The sequence below is a fragment of the Aplidium turbinatum genome, chromosome 1, assembly GCF_918807975.1.
Source record: "Aplidium turbinatum chromosome 1, kaAplTurb1.1, whole genome shotgun sequence".
NCBI classification, from domain to species: Eukaryota; Metazoa; Chordata; class Ascidiacea; order Aplousobranchia; family Polyclinidae; genus Aplidium; species Aplidium turbinatum.
In genome coordinates, this window is record NC_137472.1 from 57,630,270 (window position 1) to 57,651,136 (window position 20,867).

The 20,867-nt window shown below is 36.7% G+C and overlaps 1 protein-coding gene across 1 annotated transcript in view; it reads right to left on the reverse strand.

Annotated features, from left to right (window-relative positions):
• LOC145767669 (uncharacterized) overlaps positions 1-20,653 on the reverse strand; it is a 65,102-nt gene extending 44,449 nt beyond the window's left edge. The window contains exons 1-3 of the mRNA XM_082579526.1: positions 20,488-20,653; positions 19,144-19,311; positions 15,927-16,091 (exon numbers count right to left, since the gene is read on the reverse strand). Coding sequence (XP_082435652.1) covers positions 15,927-16,091; positions 19,144-19,311; positions 20,488-20,653 — 499 coding nt within the window. The remainder of the gene's footprint in view (positions 1-15,926; positions 16,092-19,143; positions 19,312-20,487) is intronic.
• Positions 20,654-20,867: the final 214 nt, after the last annotated feature.

The window sequence follows — 20,867 nt, forward strand, 5'->3', positions numbered from 1 at the left end:
CAGATTTTACAATTTTGTTTTCCCATTTAACTTCGTTTACAATTCTCATGCAGTCCAGTGAATGATACTCCATGTCCTTACTATTGTTTGCCGTAGGTCTGGTTCAATTCCATGTCGGTTCATACCAAAGACTTCCACAATACCACAAGTACAACCACCAAGCACTTGTAGTAAACTACCAAATACAGTTAGGTACCAAGTTTAACTACAACAGTAATCCAAAGATAAGTTGGTGCATGGCTGATCTGAGTAGCATTAACAATGTTAATATGATATCACTAACAATGTGACTGAAAACGGAAGACGTATAACAAGAGCTGGTGGTTTAAAGAGCCACAAAACACAAAACCATATTCATATTTTCAGCACAGTAACCTACTTAGAAAAGAATTGGTCGGTTGAGAGCACCAACCACCCTTTTGTTTTTCAATGATGATTTACAAAAAGCCAACATGATAGATCTGCTCCAATGTCGGTGCTGGCTACACATTGGATTTGCTACTAAATCAATTATTTAACTCGTCAAAACTTTGCTGCGTTTGCCCATTTGGCGTGTTAGTGTGTCATGTTATAACTGTAACTTTCCGTTTGGCCTCAATATGGCTACCTGAAGATACGGCCTGATTTGTCACATTCTGCAGAATTTTCCCGGTTTTGCCAACTTTTGGTAACTGTTTGGAGAAAATTTTCTAAAATTTATATGTTAATATCTTCTTTACTGTCTTCACCAAATGACACAATAGGTTTTTACATCATCAGGCGTTGAAAAACAAATACAATTTGATTCGTAAAATTTCAATCAGACTGTAAATTACTTTGTAAAAGTCTGATTGAGCGTTTTCCAACTTCCTTTTTCTCATATTCTACTGCTTCCCCAAGGCAAGAAAAAGCTTTTATATCATTACGAGTCAGCAAAAAGTAAAAAAAAATGTAAAATTTCAGTCAGACAGTAGCGGTAATCGCAAAATGAGATCTTTAGCTTCTTGTACGTCATAATCACCAATAAGCAATTTATATTTTATTTTTTATTTTTTTAGAGAATTATATATTTACATAACAATATGTGAATTGCATATTCTCTATGAAAAATGTTGCCCTGTCAAATTTTATTAAAATTGGAACAATTGACGCAGCGCTGGTCTGACGACAGCTGTAATTCATACAATGTTGCAATTTTTTATCGATAAAATTGAAGTCCGGTTGATCGATCAGCTTAGTCTTTTTATGTCAAATACACACTCAAATGTTATATGCAATTTACGTGCATGCTCACGGCAAGACATTTTGTAATAGACGAGACAATAAATATCTGATAATGCACGCAACAGATGTCTAAACTAAGAAATACATCGATTAACGTTTTAATCGCTGAAAAAACACATGACACATTAAAATCTCAATTTTACAACGTTTTTGAGATACCTACCAATTTTATTGAAGCGAACAGTTAAACAACTGAGCTGTGCATTTCTTACATCGATACGACGCTGTAGTCCGGTAACTTCTCGGTTTTGCTTGCAAATTCAACATTGTGATTTGTGATTGGTCGCAAGGGAAATATATTTCTCATGCAAAAAACGCTTTGCTCATAACAGCAACAACAGATGTCCTCAAGCCACCCATAAAAGTATTGCTTACTGCTTTTGTAACACACAATGTCGTGTAAAAATTTTAACACCACGGTTCACCAGATACTACCAGCTACCGACAAACGCAAGTCAATTTCTATTTATGCAATTCTATTTGAATAAAATCACTGACGAATCCGCCTTTACGGAGGTGAAAGCTCTATAAAGAAATTGACTAGTTACCAAACGTGGCTGTTGCTATTTAATTGTCAGCAAAGTAATTGCTGCACACCAAATTACCTTTTTTTTAAAGGTTATACTTTGTAACTTTTGTTTCCTGGATTTGCTTGTGTCTTAAATTTCTAACGCAACAAAACCACACATTCCAGTACAGGTAATTTGAAAATATTAAAACTCATCTACATTTAGCAATAACTCTGCAGCAATGCCAATTATCCATTATGCTAGTTCTCGCATGCTCTCACAACGTGGACCTTTTCGATTTTAAACGTAGTGTGTAATTTAATCCACATTTTTACAAACCCAAGAAGCGATTATTATTATCAAGCCAAAGCAGCTAGTACGAAATTCATCTTTCTGTCTTCAGACATACTTCACTGTAGCTTTCTATTTTGTGTCGAACTGTTTTGTCAAACTTTCTTCAAGCAATATCATTTGAAGAGCAAAGTTTTTTTACTAGTTCAGTTGTGAATAAAATGAAGCAACTTAAAATTGCACATAGCAATACCAAAACGACAGCGTAACCATGAAAATGTTACACTCCTTGGAATCACATTTATAAGCAGTAGCGTTGAAGGGGGATCCAAGGGGTGTGTTTAGGCCCGGGATGGTTTTAAAGCCCCGTAGCCGTTCTAATTGTGTGGCAAAATTGAGGGGAAGCGTGCCCAAGGCAGACAAAGATTAACCTACTTAAACCAAACAACCGAAAAAAGTAACACCAACATACACCTAATACACTCAGCAAACAATAGAGAATCTTGGAAACTTTTCATACAAGAGGCATCAATGCTTGGAATCAAGTGCGACAATAAAAGAAGAAGAACCTTCTTAAACGGCGGGGAAACCCAAATTAACTTTTTGCGAGTTTTTTGTTTCAGCGTGATGTCATTGTGTACAACATGCGTTTTACCAAAAAAAAAATCCAAATTTTGTTGCCCTCGTCTCGCTAAGGCCGCTTTTGTTTGATACCCGTTTGCGAGGTCTCGCGCGCATCAAGCTGTGATGCTGTTCGCTGTGACGTCACAAGGTACATATAGTTGTGGCCAAAAGTTTAAGACCAGACTTGATTTATGACCATTTTTGCATTACTTCAAAATACTGCATCATATATTGTTTCAGTTGCATCATCTTTATGCATCATCTTATATCTGATGCAGTATTTTGAAGTAATGCAAAAATCGTCATAAATCAAGTCTGGTCTTAAACTTTTGGCCACAACTATATGTACCTTGTGACGTCACAGCGAACAGCATCACAGCTTGATGCGCAACGAGACCTCGCAAACTTGTATCAAACAAAAGCGGCCATAGCGAGACGAGAGCAACAAAATTTGGATTTTTTTATTGCTAAAACGCATGTTGTAGGCTACACAATGACATCACGCTGAAACAAAAAACTCGCAAAGTTAATTTGGGCTTCCTCGGCCTTTAAGGGGGTCCAAAAATATGAAGAAACCTTCGCAAACTATTTGGATAAAGTGCATTTGTCTTGATTTGAGGCCAGAGGATTTTATAGGTGCAGGGCCTCATTGTATGCTTTCAACGGTCCTGCTTATAAGGGAAAAGCGCCATAATCTGATTAACCACCTAAAGTATGCAATGTCGTCAATTTTAGACACGTTCCATAACCGCATAGTCCATGCTTAGCTGTGGATTCTTCTTCTATCGTGTCTGCTAAATTTGGTTAATACACCACAGATTGACACATTCTTTGTATCAAGCTGTGGATGCATAAACATCATCTCAAGGTTATTAAACTAAGAATTAACTTATCTCAATATTCCTTTTTGCTAGCTTTAAGGTTATCGCAATTTAATTGCAATTTTTTTAAATATTAGAACTTACATAGAATGATAATTAACGTCTTTGGGTGGCATTTGAATCTATAGTATAAAGAAAGCATAGTAGAAAATTTAATGCTAAAAGATGCGGTTATACGATAAATACCTTAGCTGGAAGAACTATCATCTGCTATTTTCGGTTATACAACATTTTTTTATTTATGCTTTCTATTCGTGTTACTTCACTTCAAATCGAAGATGTCGTTGTAAAAAACTTTATAATTTTGTAAAAGAAATCTTTGCACCGAATACAGTATTCGCTCTGAAGCTGCATCTTAGCATGTTAAACAAAACGTTATGAAATAAATTAATCAGCGTCATGGATTCCTTCAACTTATTTCATGTTTGTCACAGTCGCACATAGATATTCCCAGGGCAAACAAGTAATATAACAACAATGTCCTGCATATCTGTTTCATCTACTTTGCTCTGAATCCACAAAATATTTTCCTTTAAATCCATTTTCATTTCTGTTGCTCAGATATTTTAGTTCTAACTGACTCATATCTTAGTTACTAAACTCTAAACACTGGTTGCCTACCCCAAGCTTCTAAAGTAAATTGTATCTTGCTTTTCGACTTGTAGTACAGTATCGTTTCTTCTGATCGTTTTTTTCTCGGAAACCAGTTAAGTGAAGTTTTTATGAATAAGTTATAAGACGTCGACCATTGATGCTGCAACATAAACAATTTTCTGTACGGGATGGCCTTGACGCATCTCACAAGCAAGATCTTTAACGTCAATCGATTTTAATTCACTTAACCGCTTGCACTTAATCCATAAAGTTTCCTCTAATTTAGAGCCACAAAGAAAGTGGTTCACGATGAAGATAGCGATTCTTCGCTGTGGTTCGCGAATAATACAAATCAAAAAGGTAAATGAAACACAGAATGCTTAAAATCTTGAGCAGATGCTCAACCAATGTAAGTTGTCAGCCCCAAAAAACGATACAGAGTGCAACTGTATCAGCAGACTTGCGTTTGAGTGATAGCCCAGACAGCAAACCAATCGTTTTTTACATTGATTCAACTTATGTAGAAGTTGATCTAAAATGACTGATAGTAGATGATTAGATGTAAAAAACGGTTGCTTTGCTGTCTGGGAGGTCGTGTCTTAATTAATGAAAAGCTTGCATGACCCCCAGGTCAAGTGAAACACGCGTAAATCAGGTTGAGGGCTATTACGTGTCAATCGTGCAATCTGCCGCTTCACCTGGTAATGAATTGCGTTCTTTGCAAGAGGACTGAAAGCCACAACAAAGATTCTTGCCAGCTTGTTAACCAAGTGGTTTGTATGCGCGCTTTAGGAGGCTAAGATTTCATTTTTGATTTAACGATATAAAAAAAAAAAAAACACAAAAAAAACGGAAGCATGTGCAGCGAATTCAAAATATACAGATAAAAAATACCCAACAAGCTAGGAAATTTCTGCGTTATAAAGTTTAGATAAATAAGGGTTGCAACAACTAAACGTAACACATGCACACAACCGTAAGGTTGGTAAGGATGCTGGATCTGTCCAACTTTGACCGACAAAACTTAGCGCAAAGCAAAATAAATCAATGTACTGTATAAAATAACAACAATGAATGAATCTGATCTCTAGGCATTTAATTCAAAGAATGGTAGACCTGCGTTCTTGGTTAAGCAAAAACAAAAAGCTAACCTCCTCTAGTTCATATGAACATCCACATGTAAGTGGGTGTGGGCTAGCAAACATGGCAGATCTATGGGGCTGTAAATATGAAGTTTGAATACTGAAAAGTTTGGGTGTTCATCAGGACAATTATCGTTTCTAGCAGAGAGGATGCGCATTGTCATGGTACGCGAAACGTCAGTGAAGCAATAAACCATCTTGTTTGTTGTTAATTTTACTTTCAATTTCATCAGATGAACGTTGCAACTAGTGCTAGAAACAATATGAAGTTTGGTAATTTTTTCCAGGTTTTACGCTTTTGAAGTTGAACTGGTACTTATATCCATATTGTATTGTTAGTTTATAAACTGCTACGTTGCTCCAGTGAACTAAAGCACACCATTCAATTTTAGTATTAAAAATAAAAAGTAAAAACAGTTCGATATTCAAGATGCTTCCTGAAACAAAAGTATAGTTTCTGCATTTTGGATTTTCTAAAGTGCATCTGCACACATCCATTAGAACGATTCTTGAAAAACCTTTTTCACATTGAGTGGTTCAGTGGACTGGTACCTTACCCCGCTAGCCTTTTTTTGAAATTCGATGCTGTCACCGGAAAGTCTACTCAACTTTACCAACTCTCAACAACTGTTATCTTAGCCCTTTCTGTGACGACAACGACCTAAAAACATTACAAACAACGTTCTTAACTGGTCAGACACTAAGGTGACAAGCTATGAACAAACCCAGCAGTATCACTTTTAATGGTAAATTAAATAAAAAGTTGAAATCTATGAATCTAAATAAGGAGGTACCTTTGAAGACTTCCACCAAAAACACGATGTTTGGGAAATAATAATATTACTCTAACTTCGTTTTCCTAAGAAGCATTTGCGAGTGTGCGCTTAAACAATTCAGTCTTCCAGCTAAACTTCACCGAGCTAGCATCAATCCTTTCAGACGTTGAATCAATGTGAAACAAAACTGATTTTGTGGCTGGACCAGTCCAATGCTAAGCGTAACTGGTGGTCAAGATTATTGTGAGATGTTGCATGGAGCTCAGCGGGTGACGTGATTGCTCTGTTCATTATGACAATGTTTTCATATGGTTACACTGCCCAGTTAGCACAAACCTGTCATTTTTACATTGATTTAACGTCTGCAAATGTTAGATCAATGCAAGAACAACAGGTTTTTGTTGCCTGGGCAATGAGACTGCGCTCTTTGAAACACACACAACACACTCTCTTCCTATTGTTTGTATGCTTAGAGTTTTTGAACCGCTGCCCCATTGCTTAACCACTTCATACTGTTAATGTGGATTGCTTTTGAAAATCATTTTTATCAAAAAATCACAAGGGTATTTTGTTTTCGTTTCTTGTGCTTCCTCAGATACTGAAGAAGCCACCATCACGGCGGCGAAAGCTTTATCAATAAATTATACAAGCCTTATACTCGCATTAACGCAGCATTTTTAATTTTTTGTTTTCGTTTTGGTCGTTTCTGATATTGTGCTCCCTGGAAAAAGATGCAGCAATGCACCCACGACTTAGTTTCCACTCACGGATAAGGAGCAAAGCTCATAAAGATCAAAGTGATTTCCTTCTCCCAGAATTCCATTTTGCAACATCATTTCATCTTGCAAAAGTAATACATGACTGCATCCAGACAACAAAATCAGTTAAAATAACGGATTTTCTGTCTGGACACCGGTAAAACATCACACAATCCTCTTATCAGACTGCGGCCTTGTGTTATAAACAGCTCGGAGATTTATCGTGCAGATATAATCGCTACATGATTGAGATGAAATCCCTACTTTATCGATATAATAATTTAAGCATAATAACGTGCGGCTGATAATCCTCAGTCAATCCCAAAACTATATTTTTTGGCATTTTTGCAAAAATAAGGTACTTTCAACCGCTCACCTCTTTGCTCGTAAATGTTGTGGAATTGAAACACAGTTTAATTTAAGAGTCCGTAAAAAAATCCTTGAATTATTCACATGCAACTCCACGATCACTAAACCACCAACGACAACACACGTTTTTACCACTATGATCATTGCAAAAACATATTCACTAGTGTAAGTTTTATGTTATTCGACGTCAATACTTCAAGTTTCGCTCAGTTTCTGACATTGTTAGCAGAAAAACGATAGTTAGTCACAGTTTTTTTAAGCAAATGACAACAAAGTTTCAGACACGTGTAAAGATGTTAACATTACCCGTTGTAAAATTCTTGACAATAGATTGCCAATCATGAACATAGTTTTGTCGAAACTAGGGTTACGTTTGGTGGTTGAAGATTTAGATTAAGAAAACGCAAAGGAAAGGAAGCCTATTTTCGTATCCACCTTCACGCACCAAATGCAAGCCTGGTTGAAGAGCGCTGTTTCAGAGCGGCATCGACACATCACCCTCCATAGCGTCGCACAGGAGCTCTTATCACTACGCCACGTGGTGACACAGCAATTTGTTCGCGTTCTGTGCACAGCGTTGCCTCTTATTCTTTGGATCATTTAGCCACGCGTTTTAGATTTGCTACGTAGATGCTGCACAATACATATAAAAAAAAAAAATGGAAACGGCAATTGCGCTCAGCTCTGAAGTAGCAATCGCACAAAACAATATTGTTTTGTATGATCAAAATCGCTGCGGTTCAGCTCTCGCCCAAAGCAGTTGACAATTTCAAAGACGTATGTTCATTCAGAGGCGCCAAGTAGAGTGAACATTTAGGAAGCAGCAGCAACAAGAAGAAACTATAAACCCTAAACTAACATGACTCCTGTCAAGTTTGCGTTGGTCATAATCAATAGCCTACTTCCAAACTCTTTTTTTTTCGCAGTCTGACGCTGAAAATAAAGATTTCCAAAATCAACGATCAGTAAAAACATAGTTTTTTGTCTTACTTCTCATGATTACTCATGAATTGCCACAAAAGATATAATTGCCATAAGACTATTTTTGCTATGACTCCTGCAACATCCCTCTGCATTTTTTTCTAAACTTAGCTCATTCGTGAGTTTCGGCTTTGAAGTTTATGAGACAGAACATAGGCGCTTTTACTCATCTTTTCTACATTCAAATTGACAGCTATCAAGATCGCTTATCTTCGTGCTTGTAATTCCGTAACGAAATGTTTACTGGTGGTCTTGGTCGCCAAGCCGGAATTCCTTTTCTACCTGGTCTTGAAATCAAACCTGTCACGCACGAGTGAGCAAATGAACAAATTATGCTTTAGTCTGCTGTTATTGGGAAGTACTTAGCAGGCTGCCATGATCAGACAAAGTTATGTTTTGAATTGAAAAGGAAACACTCTAACGTAATGTGAAACTAAATTTGATGATTTCTTAATGAGGTGTCAAACATGAATTATTATCATTGAGCCTGATATACGCCAATACAACAATAAACTTTACTTTGAATCTGAAACAATGTTGTAAAATGTTTGATGAGCATTTAATTCGAAACTCTACGCTTAAATTCTCAGCAGTGTTGAGTCTTACAGCCTTAACAGTAAAGACTAAACAGAGCCTACAAAATAGTGAAACAACTTGGAAGTAAGATATTTTAATTTATTTCTAGCAATCAAAACCGCAAAGTAACAACGGCAATGAAATGTCAATAATGTCAACGCAATATATCCTGAAAATTAAACTACAAAAGCAATCTTGAAAAACGTTAAATAATTTAATTAGCCTATGTTACCATAGTATCGACACTACGCAAATGTTTAGGCTACTTAAGGTCTTTCTCTTTCATTGTTCATGGTAAATTTTGTACATCACTTTCTTTAAAAATAATTGATCTATTTTTAACCTGTTTCATGGTTCACTCGACAGGGAAGCTAATGCAACCACTGAGGTCACGTAAGCAGTAAATTTCGCACTTAATGTTAGCCACAAAAGCAGTAGGTCTACATTCATTCAGGATTTTGAAACAACACAAAAATTGCTGGAGAAGTTTGAAACGAAAATTTTTGTTGATTCCAAGTTTCTTTCATAACGAAGGTAAAAAACTAAAACAGACAAAGCAACAAATTAATTCAAAAAGTTGATTGTTTGAAAACAATCCGTAAATTAAATGCTTCAATGGGTTTCAGCTTTATTTTAACCGCTCGGTGACTTAGTAGTTAATGTGTCCGACTCAGAATCAGCAGGCATGGGTTCGATACTATATCGGGTCATATCAAAGAAGAATTGATAGTGGCAGTGAAACTACCTCTATACGGCTGCGCTTACACTATCTGCTTTGTAACGCTGAGAGCAAAGCATATCTACGATGAATACAGGGGTATGCAAACATGAAGATTATTTTTGCCGTATTCCTACGTACGTGTAGGAACTGGGGTAAATGGGGTAAAGGGGGTGTAATCGCACCACCGAGCTTTTTAATTCGTATGGAATTAGAGAAAATTTGCTGGAAACTAAGGCTTAAAAGTTCAAGATGTTTTACTAATTTCATAAATCAAACTAAACTTCTGTTTGTTTTCTTGATTATATCATCAAGACTGTGCTCTGATGTCAAAAGAATAAGTCCATTAAATGCATATAGAAAAATAAAAACGAGAGAGTTGTAGACTATGTGACAAGACAATTGAAAACGTACGAATATACACTTATACAGTATACCAACACTTGCTAAGCTTTAGATAGTATTAGGCTATAACTTATTTGTCGCCAAATTTGCTCCCCGAAAAATTATTTCTTGCACTTTCGTATTTTGACTTCACCTACAGTAGGTGTTTGGATCTGGACTTTGAAAACCTGGATCCAATGAGGTAGGCTGACCAACGGAGTGTGGATACTGTCCAAATATATCATTATGCTACTGTGCATGATAGTAGGCTACTGTAATCCAGGGAAACATTTGAAAGCAGCCTAGTTGAGAAAATCTTTTTTTTTTCCAAATCATATGGACCATGTATGGACGCTTAGTAAAGCTGATTATATTTGATTAATTTGCTTTATTACAAACTAAGAAGGTACTGTATATGCTTCGTATGATGACGAAATCAATCCATACTCGGCTCTGTAACTACTAAATAGCAAGATCAATTGACGATGGTTCAACGCAAATCTTTTTAGCAAACAGATCTTCATTTATTCACCACAAGAAGATCAATCAAAAACAGCAGTATTTCAATTCTCAGAGCAAATTTTAAAAGCGGTCTATTTTGGTATGCAGGATTGCATGGTCATTGGAAGACTTGGTAAGCAAAACGGAAACTCCAAAGGGACTTTTTAAATCAGATAACAACGTTTTTTCATATTGCAAAAGTTATTGTATTGTTGATACGACGCCATATTGGATTCTTTCGCACGTTTATATGTACCGGTGTAACGGTCCAGGAGTTACTGCGGTCCAAAAATTACCGTACTGATGCAGCGTGGCAGTCTAGAAATGACGTCAGACCACAAATAACCAGAACTACCCGGCACTTCTGAAAGCGATATAAAAACAAAAATTTTACGACTAAGTTTAAATAAGTAGTTACTCTCAAACTAATGCATACCTTTTTATTTAAGATTAATTAATGCCTAAAATTGTCATTATAACTTTTTGAGCAGTAAAAATTTCAATTATTTTCATAAAAAAAATAATTAATTATATTTGGCAACCCTGGTAACTCTTGGACTGCGGTCACTCCTGGACCGTTACACCGGTCTGCAGTGAGTAGGGTATGTTTAGAAACTAATAACCTCTTGTAAATAACCTAATACCCGTAGTTGACGTCTCGGAAACTGTTTGCTTAGAACAAATTATGCAAGTCGTCAGCCTTTTGTTTTGTTGCATTTCTGGTTCATTAGCACACTGGTATCTTGAAATTTTTACATTACTTTCGGTGCTACAAGATTATAACTGACGGGAAACATATATTGGTCCGAAAGAGGGTCAGATGTGTTTTGGTTGTTTGAAAATTTTGGCATTTTAGCAATAAAGAGTTTATATTTTTAAACCGCTTTATAAAACGGTAATTCACTGCACGTTACACTTTCCGTAATAAACAAAACAGGGCTGAAATGGGGGCTTTAGCTTCAAACTGACATAAATTACACAACTATGCGGAACCCCTGTTGAAACATTCTCACTACATTTTTCTGGTTTCACCAAAAATGCTCTACCACGAGTCAAGAAAATCTGACTTTATCTCAGTGGTAACTCTTTTTTTTTCAGTTACATTTATACTTGGTTTTGGCAATCAATCAATGACATGGAATGATTTCGGTAGAAAGATAAAAAACTTCTGCATCTCTACGTTTAGTTTTTCTTGTTTCACAGATTGTATGTTTTTTCAAGCATGTTAAATGGAACAACACGAAAACGACTTGACGGAGTGTCAAACGAGCACCCTATCCAAAATTCATCGTTCAACTGGGTAAGCTCCGCCCCAACAGCTCGTAACTCGTTTATAAACATGAAATTACAAACATGCTTAAATACAAAAATTAACATCTTTATTCTTTGTGTGAATCTTTATCTTTGCCATTCCAAGGGTCGAGGCGATTTGCCTTTTACCACTCTTGAGCAGTGACGGCGATTCGGTCTGGATGTTTGGGCAGGTGTCGAGCAGCCACTGAATAGATTCGTCATCCAGTTCACGCAGGCCATGCACACCAGTTGGCGCAAGGTAGATGGCGCAGTTGCAGATGGTGTGGTCTGCGGTATGTCCCTCCTTTCCAGACTTGCAGATCGCAAGTGGATCCATCGTCCATTTGTGCGTTTTGAAGCGAAATAGTCCTACATCTTTCATAAATAGTTACTGACTGCTTTTAAAGACAAAGTGAAACAAATTTTTAGAATACAAAATCAAAATCTGCCAACAAAACACTTATTTGTTACTAAAAATAGAGCCTCTTACTTTCGTGTTCTAATTTTTAAGGAAGCGGTTCAACAGACAACCTAATACTAATAGTCGATCGCAGCTCTTGACTATTTGAAATTGTTTATAGCTTTGCATTAAAAAGCGACAATCCACCCAATAAGCAACACCTGGGAGAAGACAAGGTCTACTCTATGTCGCCACTACGTGGATAAGGTTTTATTTGAAAACCAAGGCTTAGTTTCGCTGAGGAAACAAATTGCTGCAGGCTCTCAAACAAAAGACTTCCAAAAAAAACTCACGTCCCCCCCTTTCGTCGAATAATGTAGCCTACCGTAATTTTATATTTTAATCTGTTTTCTTATTTTTCAGAAAAAAGCATTAAAACGGAGCGGAAAACGTCAATCAACTTACCAACGTTTGATAGACTTACTTTTCACGTCCTGCGAATCATTCTACAGTCTACAACAGTGGTTTTCAACCAGAGTTCCGCGGAACCCTAAGGTTCCGCCAATAAGTCTAGGGGTTCTGCAAGTTTACATTCAAATCCGAGAGTTTATTTTATTATTATATGCATGTTGTATAAATAAATTCAAATATTGATTAGGTTAGGTCAGCTTGTACAAGAAACACCAGGCTCAAGTTTCTCATTGATTTTTTATGAGAATAAATGTAATTTTTTACAGTTTGTATTTTTATTGTACATAAATAAATCTGAACATGAGTATTTTAATTTAATTTTATTAATCAAACGATGTTTTTTGCATAAGGCAATTAAATTATTGAACAGGGGTTCCTGAGCTTTTGGAATGTTTCATTGGTTTCTGTTCCACCAAAAAGGTTGAAAACCACTGGTTTACACGCTGTCACAATAATCAACAACAATTTTCTCGGTGACATGAACAAGTATGTAGCTGGGCCAAGCATTTTCCTATATTTTAATTTTCAAAACTAGATAATCTAAAAGTTTACAAAAATACTTTGGAAACTGCAGGGATACAGTTTGAAAGCTCGAAATTTATTTATTTATTATACTTACTTTGACAATGGGATGGCTTAACGAATGAGGCTCTCGCGGCTCATATTTTCAATCCTGGTTCAACTCTCGGCTTAAGCTGGTTGTTGAAAACACCGCTCACCTCTACTCAGGATGTAATAAATTGGGTGGGCTTAGTTGCTAAAAGAAAGGCGGCCGAGAGAAACGAACTGGCCCTACTCTCCTTAGTGCTGAAGGCTTAGTGCAATGAGAACCTTATCTTCTAATCTTCCAATGCTTGGATTCAAGTATGAGATTATCTTCCTTTTGATTATTTTGTTTATTGGTTGGTTTCCTTGTTTGGCTGTTTGTTGCAGTGTTGGCTGCAAACATGCAGGGCTTTCTCACTTTTCCTACTAAACTGTAGATAAACATTTCAAATCATTTAGTCACATTTTCCTATTCACTGACTAGTTGTTACATCAGACATGAGAGTTGGTGGTCAATTACCTTATCCTTTCACGACATGGTAATATTAAAAAGTAGTTTAAAAAATCTACCAACCATGAAGATTGGATTATAGTTATTTCGTCACAATTTAGTCGATCTAGTTACTTTTTTTGTTTGTTACTGACAAAACTAATCTATCTAAGTAATGTGCTTAACTTTTTCTGTAGTAGGTTTCTACAAATGTTCTTATAAAGAAACAAAACGCTTTGGACCCAGATTTTAATTGTTATGCTGATCATAAAACATTAAATCCAGCAAAGGCGCTTTTCGTATTTAGTTGCTACGTTTAGAAATTGCAAATTGTTTTCACTTCAACGAAGTTGAGCTGTCTGCTCACATAATACGGATAAGCTGCGTTGAAGGCCGGGCATATTATATCCTGAACCGGATGGATTGGGCTAAAGCCACTGGTTATGACCCAGATGGAAAATCATTGAATTGCTATCTGGAGAATATCCTAAAGAAATTCTAACAATATTCCCAACACTCAAACGACTCCGCTCAAAAAGTTCTTCTCAGATAGAAAAGCGTACCTTTTTTTGTATCGTTTCAAAATTTTGGAAGCAAACAGCTAATACAATCGCTGCTTTTCTGGCTAATTCATTCATCATGACGCGTGTTTATAAACAAAATGTGATTTGATCATTCGCTACACCGCTAGGTGTCGCCCGTGTGGTAAGCAAAAACAAGTGTCTTTCGAGGTCAACAATGAGTCAACGCGGTCTCTGTTTTTATTCTCTTTGGCCGCAAGCCCGCAAAGTTGCGTTTAACCAAGCATACGTCACAGTGAGAAACTGACGTTCCAACGTCAATGCGTGTTATCTCGCTTAGTACTGCTGGTTCTTCTATGACAGGGGTGGGGAACCTGCGGCCCGCGGGCCGAATGCGGCCCGCGTAACTGTTCTATGTGGCCCGCGTCAAAATTTCGTAAAATTTTTTTTTTTCTTTTGCAAAAGTGAAATCATTTGAAGTTAAATTACCTGTGGAAAGTACAACTTGAAAACAATAACACCGCACATTTTCCTACCTTGCAAGAGCAAAAGCTTTCTACAACAGCCAAATATAGGCTACCCATTGCCTATGTATGTGTCAATCTTATGGAGACATTTAATGCAAGATTTTTGGACATAAAGAGTAAAGAAATGGAGTTAGATATTTTTGCCTCTCCTTTCAATGTGGTTGCAACTGATGTTCCTAGTAACTTCCAACATGAAATAGTAGAGCTCACAGAGTGACGGTACGTTGAAAGCGATGTACCAAAATATTCCACTGCTCAACTTTTATCAACGCTACATAAATGCTGATGATTTTCCAGTCATGCGGAAACATGCTTTGAAACATGTGTCTCTGTTTGGAAGCACCTACCGTTGCGAGCAGTTTTTTTCCAAATTGAATCTAACAAAAAGTCGGCTTCGCTCCAGACTGACTGATAAAAACGTGGAGATGTAGTTAAGAGTTGCAACATCTTCCGTGTCAGCAGACATCACACGACTCACCAAAAATAAAAACTTTCAGAAATCCCACTAGCTGTGAAAGTGAAATAAATCATTGTCTACTTCGCTGCATTTTTTATCTGTAAATAAAATTTCGAAATTTTAGTGGCCCGCCTGTGTTATTTCTCATTTTATGTGGCCCGCAATACTAAAAAGGTTCCCCACCCCTGTTCTATGAGCTACGAATGCTAATTTTAGACTTTTGGTATTGGCACGACCAGATGGGTAGAAAAGCAAAGACTCTAATTACTAGGGCCTGGTAGACTCCCGAATAAAAACTAAACAACATACTGTAAGCTGACCTAAATTCAAGCAACACCATGTCAAAAATCAACTTGGACTACATGTTTCAAATCAAGGTTCAGAAAGTGAAAACCGAAAGTTACTGCAATACCGATGATTGACTGACTAGTTTTCGGTGCTTGTATATTTAGTAAAATACCGCGAGTGGTTAGAAATAAACACTTCTGTGAAACTTGGTGTTTGGTCTTGTAGGCTACTGCTGCTGCAAAATCCGTCATTTTTGCATTGATTCGACGTCTGCAGACGATGGATCAATGTAAAAATGGCGGTTTTGCAGTCTAGGATATTTGAATACAGAACATAAAAGTTAATTAATTTGTATGAATCAAATAAATAAACTAAACTAGCCTTCACAAACGTCAATGAAATATGTAAAATTGTGCCCGCAGTCTTTAAACTTACTTCAAGGCTTAAAAGACTATCATGCATTGCATAGCCTAGAAATGCTGCACGCACACTGCATAAAACTAATAATTGATTTTATTTAGTTTCAAAAAATCATAACAATTAAACGTCACAAAGTTTTTTCTTACCTAAAACTTTTAAATTCACAGTTTTATTGAAGTCTTGAAGTTGTGACTTGTTTCCGCTTTGTAGAAACACCACCTTGCAGATGTAGGGGGCTTCATCTGCACTGGAGACGTTGTGGATCCGCAAAGAAGCGGAAAATGGCAACACTGCTGGTATCGACATCCTGTCTGAAAAGTCAATGCAAGATGTTACACATGCCATCGTTATTATCCAACTAACCATTGGTCACACCGTTCTTTGCACAACAAGTGACATTGGAGCCAATCGTGTAGACTGTAGATCTACTTTCTCAAATTGACGTTTATTATGTCAGAAAGGAAAAAGCATTTCATTTATATGACCAGTGAATTGTAACAATACAACATGACAACTGTCAGTTTATCATAGAAGAGTGCAGTTTTAACAATTATTTCGACCGCAACCCATTAATTTTGAGAACGACGTCAAAGGTTCAGATTGCTTTAATGACACGTTGATCATGAAAAGTAAAATCTTGAACTTTTTCCCCGCTAAAAATCCGATTACATCGTTAGCACTTTTTAAACCACACTACTTTTCAATATGAAGAGGTCACCTCAGTTTCACTATTGATACATTGATCTAAACTTACCTTTAGTTTGAGAACTTATCGCTGAAGACACAACGTCCCATGCTATAAGCAGCATAGAATATAAGATGTCATTATTACATGGTTAGTTTAGCAAATATATCACAAACAAGTAATCACTTGTTGGAGGTACGGAAGAGATCATTCTCCCATACTTCAATTGTGATTATGAATAAGGATGCATGAAACGTGGTAGGCAGCGTAAGTCTACTGTGTGTTTGCACAAAAAGACATTTTCTTGGTAAGAACCTTAATTTGAAACAGTGTGATATAACATGTTTGAAACATTTAAAGTTTTTGCTTTAAAGCGAAGGTTTGCTTCAAAATATTTTGTTGCTGCAAATGACCCCAGTCATAATCCTCATTGCAAGAAGGAACCGTTTATTTTTTCGTAACATGTACGATTTAGGGATAACGATCAGCATATGACTAAAAGTCTAGGATACAGTTACAAATTCTCTTCAGAACAGGCATCATTATAACTAAGTGCCGAGTGGAGACTTTTTTGTGAAGAGTTAGGTCATATTGACTTTTCAAGATCGGTCACATGGCAGTAGCTAAATGTACAAAAAAAAAATAAGCTTGAGTTTCAACAAAATAAAAATTCCAAAAGAAAATGGATCATGTGAAAGTTAAAGTCTAAAAAAGCAAATAATATGATGTTGACAAGGGGCTCCAGGAAACACTTGGACCCGGGCCTGGGATAGTTTTAAGGGCGTGTAACCTTTCCAAGGGGCCCGTAAATTTAAGAAACCACCACCAGAAAACCACCATTCTTTGGATATGGTGCATTTTTCTTAGAAGTGTTTAAGTTTGGGGCTCGAGGATCTCATTGGTATCTGGTATAAATTGTCCTCTCAACGGCCCTGGGCAGGGCATTGCGGAGTTCACTCCCCACAAATTGCTCACAAATTTATCTTGTTTTGAATGATTTTTAACTATTTTTTGTCCCAATATTGTTGTTGTTCTTTAAAAAGACGCTTTGAAGTTACAATGTTTAGTTTCAAACTGAAGTCAAGTTGTTTGATCTTGATTTGGGCGCTTAACGACTGAGCTAATGGGGCGACATTATGTATATTGATCAAATTGACAAAGGTCTTGCACAATAGCACCGGAGGCAGCTAATTACTGACAATGTCAACACAGCATTTAACCGCTAACCGTTGTAATGTGAATCAAAGCTCATTGCAATCGTTGCATACTAAAAAAGTTAGCTAATCAGTGCTGCCATGTGTGTTATTTTACAAACAAGCAGACTGTGCGAAAAACAATGTAGAAAATAAATAAATCGCGTTGAAAATTCAGCTGATTAAAGTCTTGTTGCAATCTGTTACAAAATTAAAATAGAAGATTTGAAACGTTAGGGAATATTAACCAATCACTAGGGAACTATTCATCTCTAAATACATAAAATTTAGCCTTGAAACGAATTAGATTTCTTTCCTGCTGGAATACAGGAACAAACTTATTTGTCATCATTTCATTAGGAAAATACGTTTATCAATGTTGATATTAACAACCCATTAAAGACATGGACCTGACTGTATTTAAATTGCTGCGTTTGTTAAACAATATTTGTCTTGTGGAAGAAAAAATGGTTATTTTAATGTGTTAAAATGTTTTTAATTCTATTACTTCTTTGTAAATTTCATGAATCCAGCAAAGATGTAAGGGAGAATAGGAATGGAATTTTTGCGTTGCAATTGCTTTAGTTTATGCTTTATTGATGTCAGAATCCATTCTGGCATTACGTAAAGAGCAGAAGAACTAGAGTGAAAAACTGCCTCAATTTGATTACTATTGATTTAAAGTATTGATTTTGAGAACTACGCTTCGCTCTTTAGCAAGCTTTTCCAAGTAGAAGAAATTTATTAGCGCAATTAGCGCGAGAAAAACAGATTTGATAAATGTGGGTTGTGACCATTCACGCTTCCTATGTAGCCTATTCATTGTACTGTGCGCCTCAGCGTATTACAAGCGTTTGGGACATAGCATAGTTTTGGAAGAGTAAATTTTACAATCCATATTTTCCTTTTGCTCAGCAAATTTCAGAATAAATTAACTCATGCTATATCAGTTGGTTAGCGCGTGACTTTGTGAACGAAGAAGCTTCAAGATCAAGCGGCGTTGGTTCGACTCTCGGGGTGTGCGCTTGAGCAACGCACATTAAGGACTGCTCTCCATTCAGCGACATCTAATGGATGAAATATTTCCCCGGCAACAAAACTTCAACAATCCGAAACTTCACTCTGTCAATCACGGTGACCAGGCCGGTACGAGTGGTTCAAAGCCTCTACAAGTATACAAAACTGCCAGCATTAAGCCCCAAAGAAGCTTTCCCAGTCCGAGGATAAAGATTTAATCAATCATAATTCGTACTAATTGCGTTTCAGCTAGAAAATCAGCTAACTTGTTTTTTGAAGATTTATTACTTTGACTGCAATCTACATGACCAGGGCCCTGATATATAGCGACAACCCGAGAGAAGAAGTTGTTGAAGCAATGAAGAAAAGAACTGATTTATAAATTGGGGTAGTGCACACAATGAAATTGTACAAATCCCAAAGTCGAAACAAATTCACCGAAAAATAAAGCCATTATTTCTATAATACCTTTCAGCGTGACGTCAGCTTGAGGAGGCCTGTTGCCAATCTTCATGATTATTGGCATTTCTTCTCCTTTCCGCAACCACTGAATCACGTACGTTGGTACCTCGCCTCTGTCGTGTATGACGTTGCAAGGCAGCGTCACTGTTTCACCTTGCCTGACTTCCATATACACTGCAGTGAGTATAAAGCATTAGTAACGAAAAAACTTTGACAAGCTTATCGGTTAAATGTGGCCTAGAAAATATCTGATGCTGAAGAAAGTATTAAGAAAAGCATACATTACCATAACACTATGGGTGTTGAGATAAATTTGCTTTGGTTCTTATAACAGGTTCAAAGTTTTTCGGTGTCTGGTACTTTTATTTGTTTTTGTGATGACCTTATATACGGTACAGTGATTGGTCAGTTCAATCAAATTTCTTTTCACTGTTTAACACGAAAAGACAACATTATTATTTTTAAAACCTGATTGTATGCACCATCAGTGGATCATTTAAGCTTCCAATGTTTTGTCAATTTTAACATTACAAATGCACATTTCTGTAGATATGTGTACTTTATTGAAAACATCAGGTAAGGAAATGGATGCTCATTCGACTGTGTAAATGATGTTTTACCTTTTATCAATGACCATCTTTTTATAAAGGTTGATTGCATAACCTTAAACCCACGATTAGGTAAAAGCATGCACGGAAATTAAATTAACTGTCCGACCATTCCAAGTTCAAATATTCGGTTTCTTTACACTGCAAAGCTGCTTTTTAATTTTCATATAATGAATAAATAATTTTCTAATTTGTGAGGAGTGTCCGGAATGCAATGGCTGGCAATGTGATTGTTTTGTCATCATGGGCCTCATGTCAAGATTAAAACAACAGCTTGAAAGCTAGAAAGCAAGTTTAAGTATTCTTCTTTGAACTTCAACAAAAATAACACAAAACTGTTTGCGAGAGAAACTCCCAAAAAAATTTTCTCGAAAAGAAATATTTTTGAGCGTTGTTTGAAAACATTTTGAAAAGTTTGGTTTCTGAATGTTTGACATATTTCCAATCACTTTAAATTACTAACGTGTAGTTATGGAAACTGAAAGGTTAGATTTTTTATCCTCAGTTAATGTGTGCTCACAAAAACCATTTCAACAACGACTGGCTGTGGTGTTGATGAGTCACAAAATGGCGTTAATCTGGAGGAAGAAAAGTAGAAATGGCACGGAGTCCTTCAAAAAAAAAAAAAAAAAGCAGGGAAAAAGGTTTTGAAGAAATGTAAGGCTAAAAAGAAAAGTCACATAAGCCACGTTCTCCGCCTTCCATACAATATTATTTTGCCCTCGTCTATTCTGCCACAAACTGGGCCTCCAGTCACATCCGACATCACCATCCAAAGCCAACCCAACTTGATGACAAAACCAATACTCGGACACAATTTGGAGCCCGCACGACGACGATGAAGTTGGATTTTCACGTAAGTCATACTTTTGTTGACAAGATAACAGTGGTTCCTTTCCATTTGCCATTGGAAGTTAGTTCATACGTTCGCCATGAGATTTTGTCGGAACCAGGCTTACGCCTGGTGACTGAACGTTTGTATTAATTAGACAGGAAGGCCAGGAAGCCAACCTTCGTACCCAGCTTAAGGCATGACATTAAATGTTTTACCAAAGATACAGCCACATGCTCTTGAGCGGTGGCGAACCGGCGCCCTTTTGATTGCCGTAAAGATCTCACCCT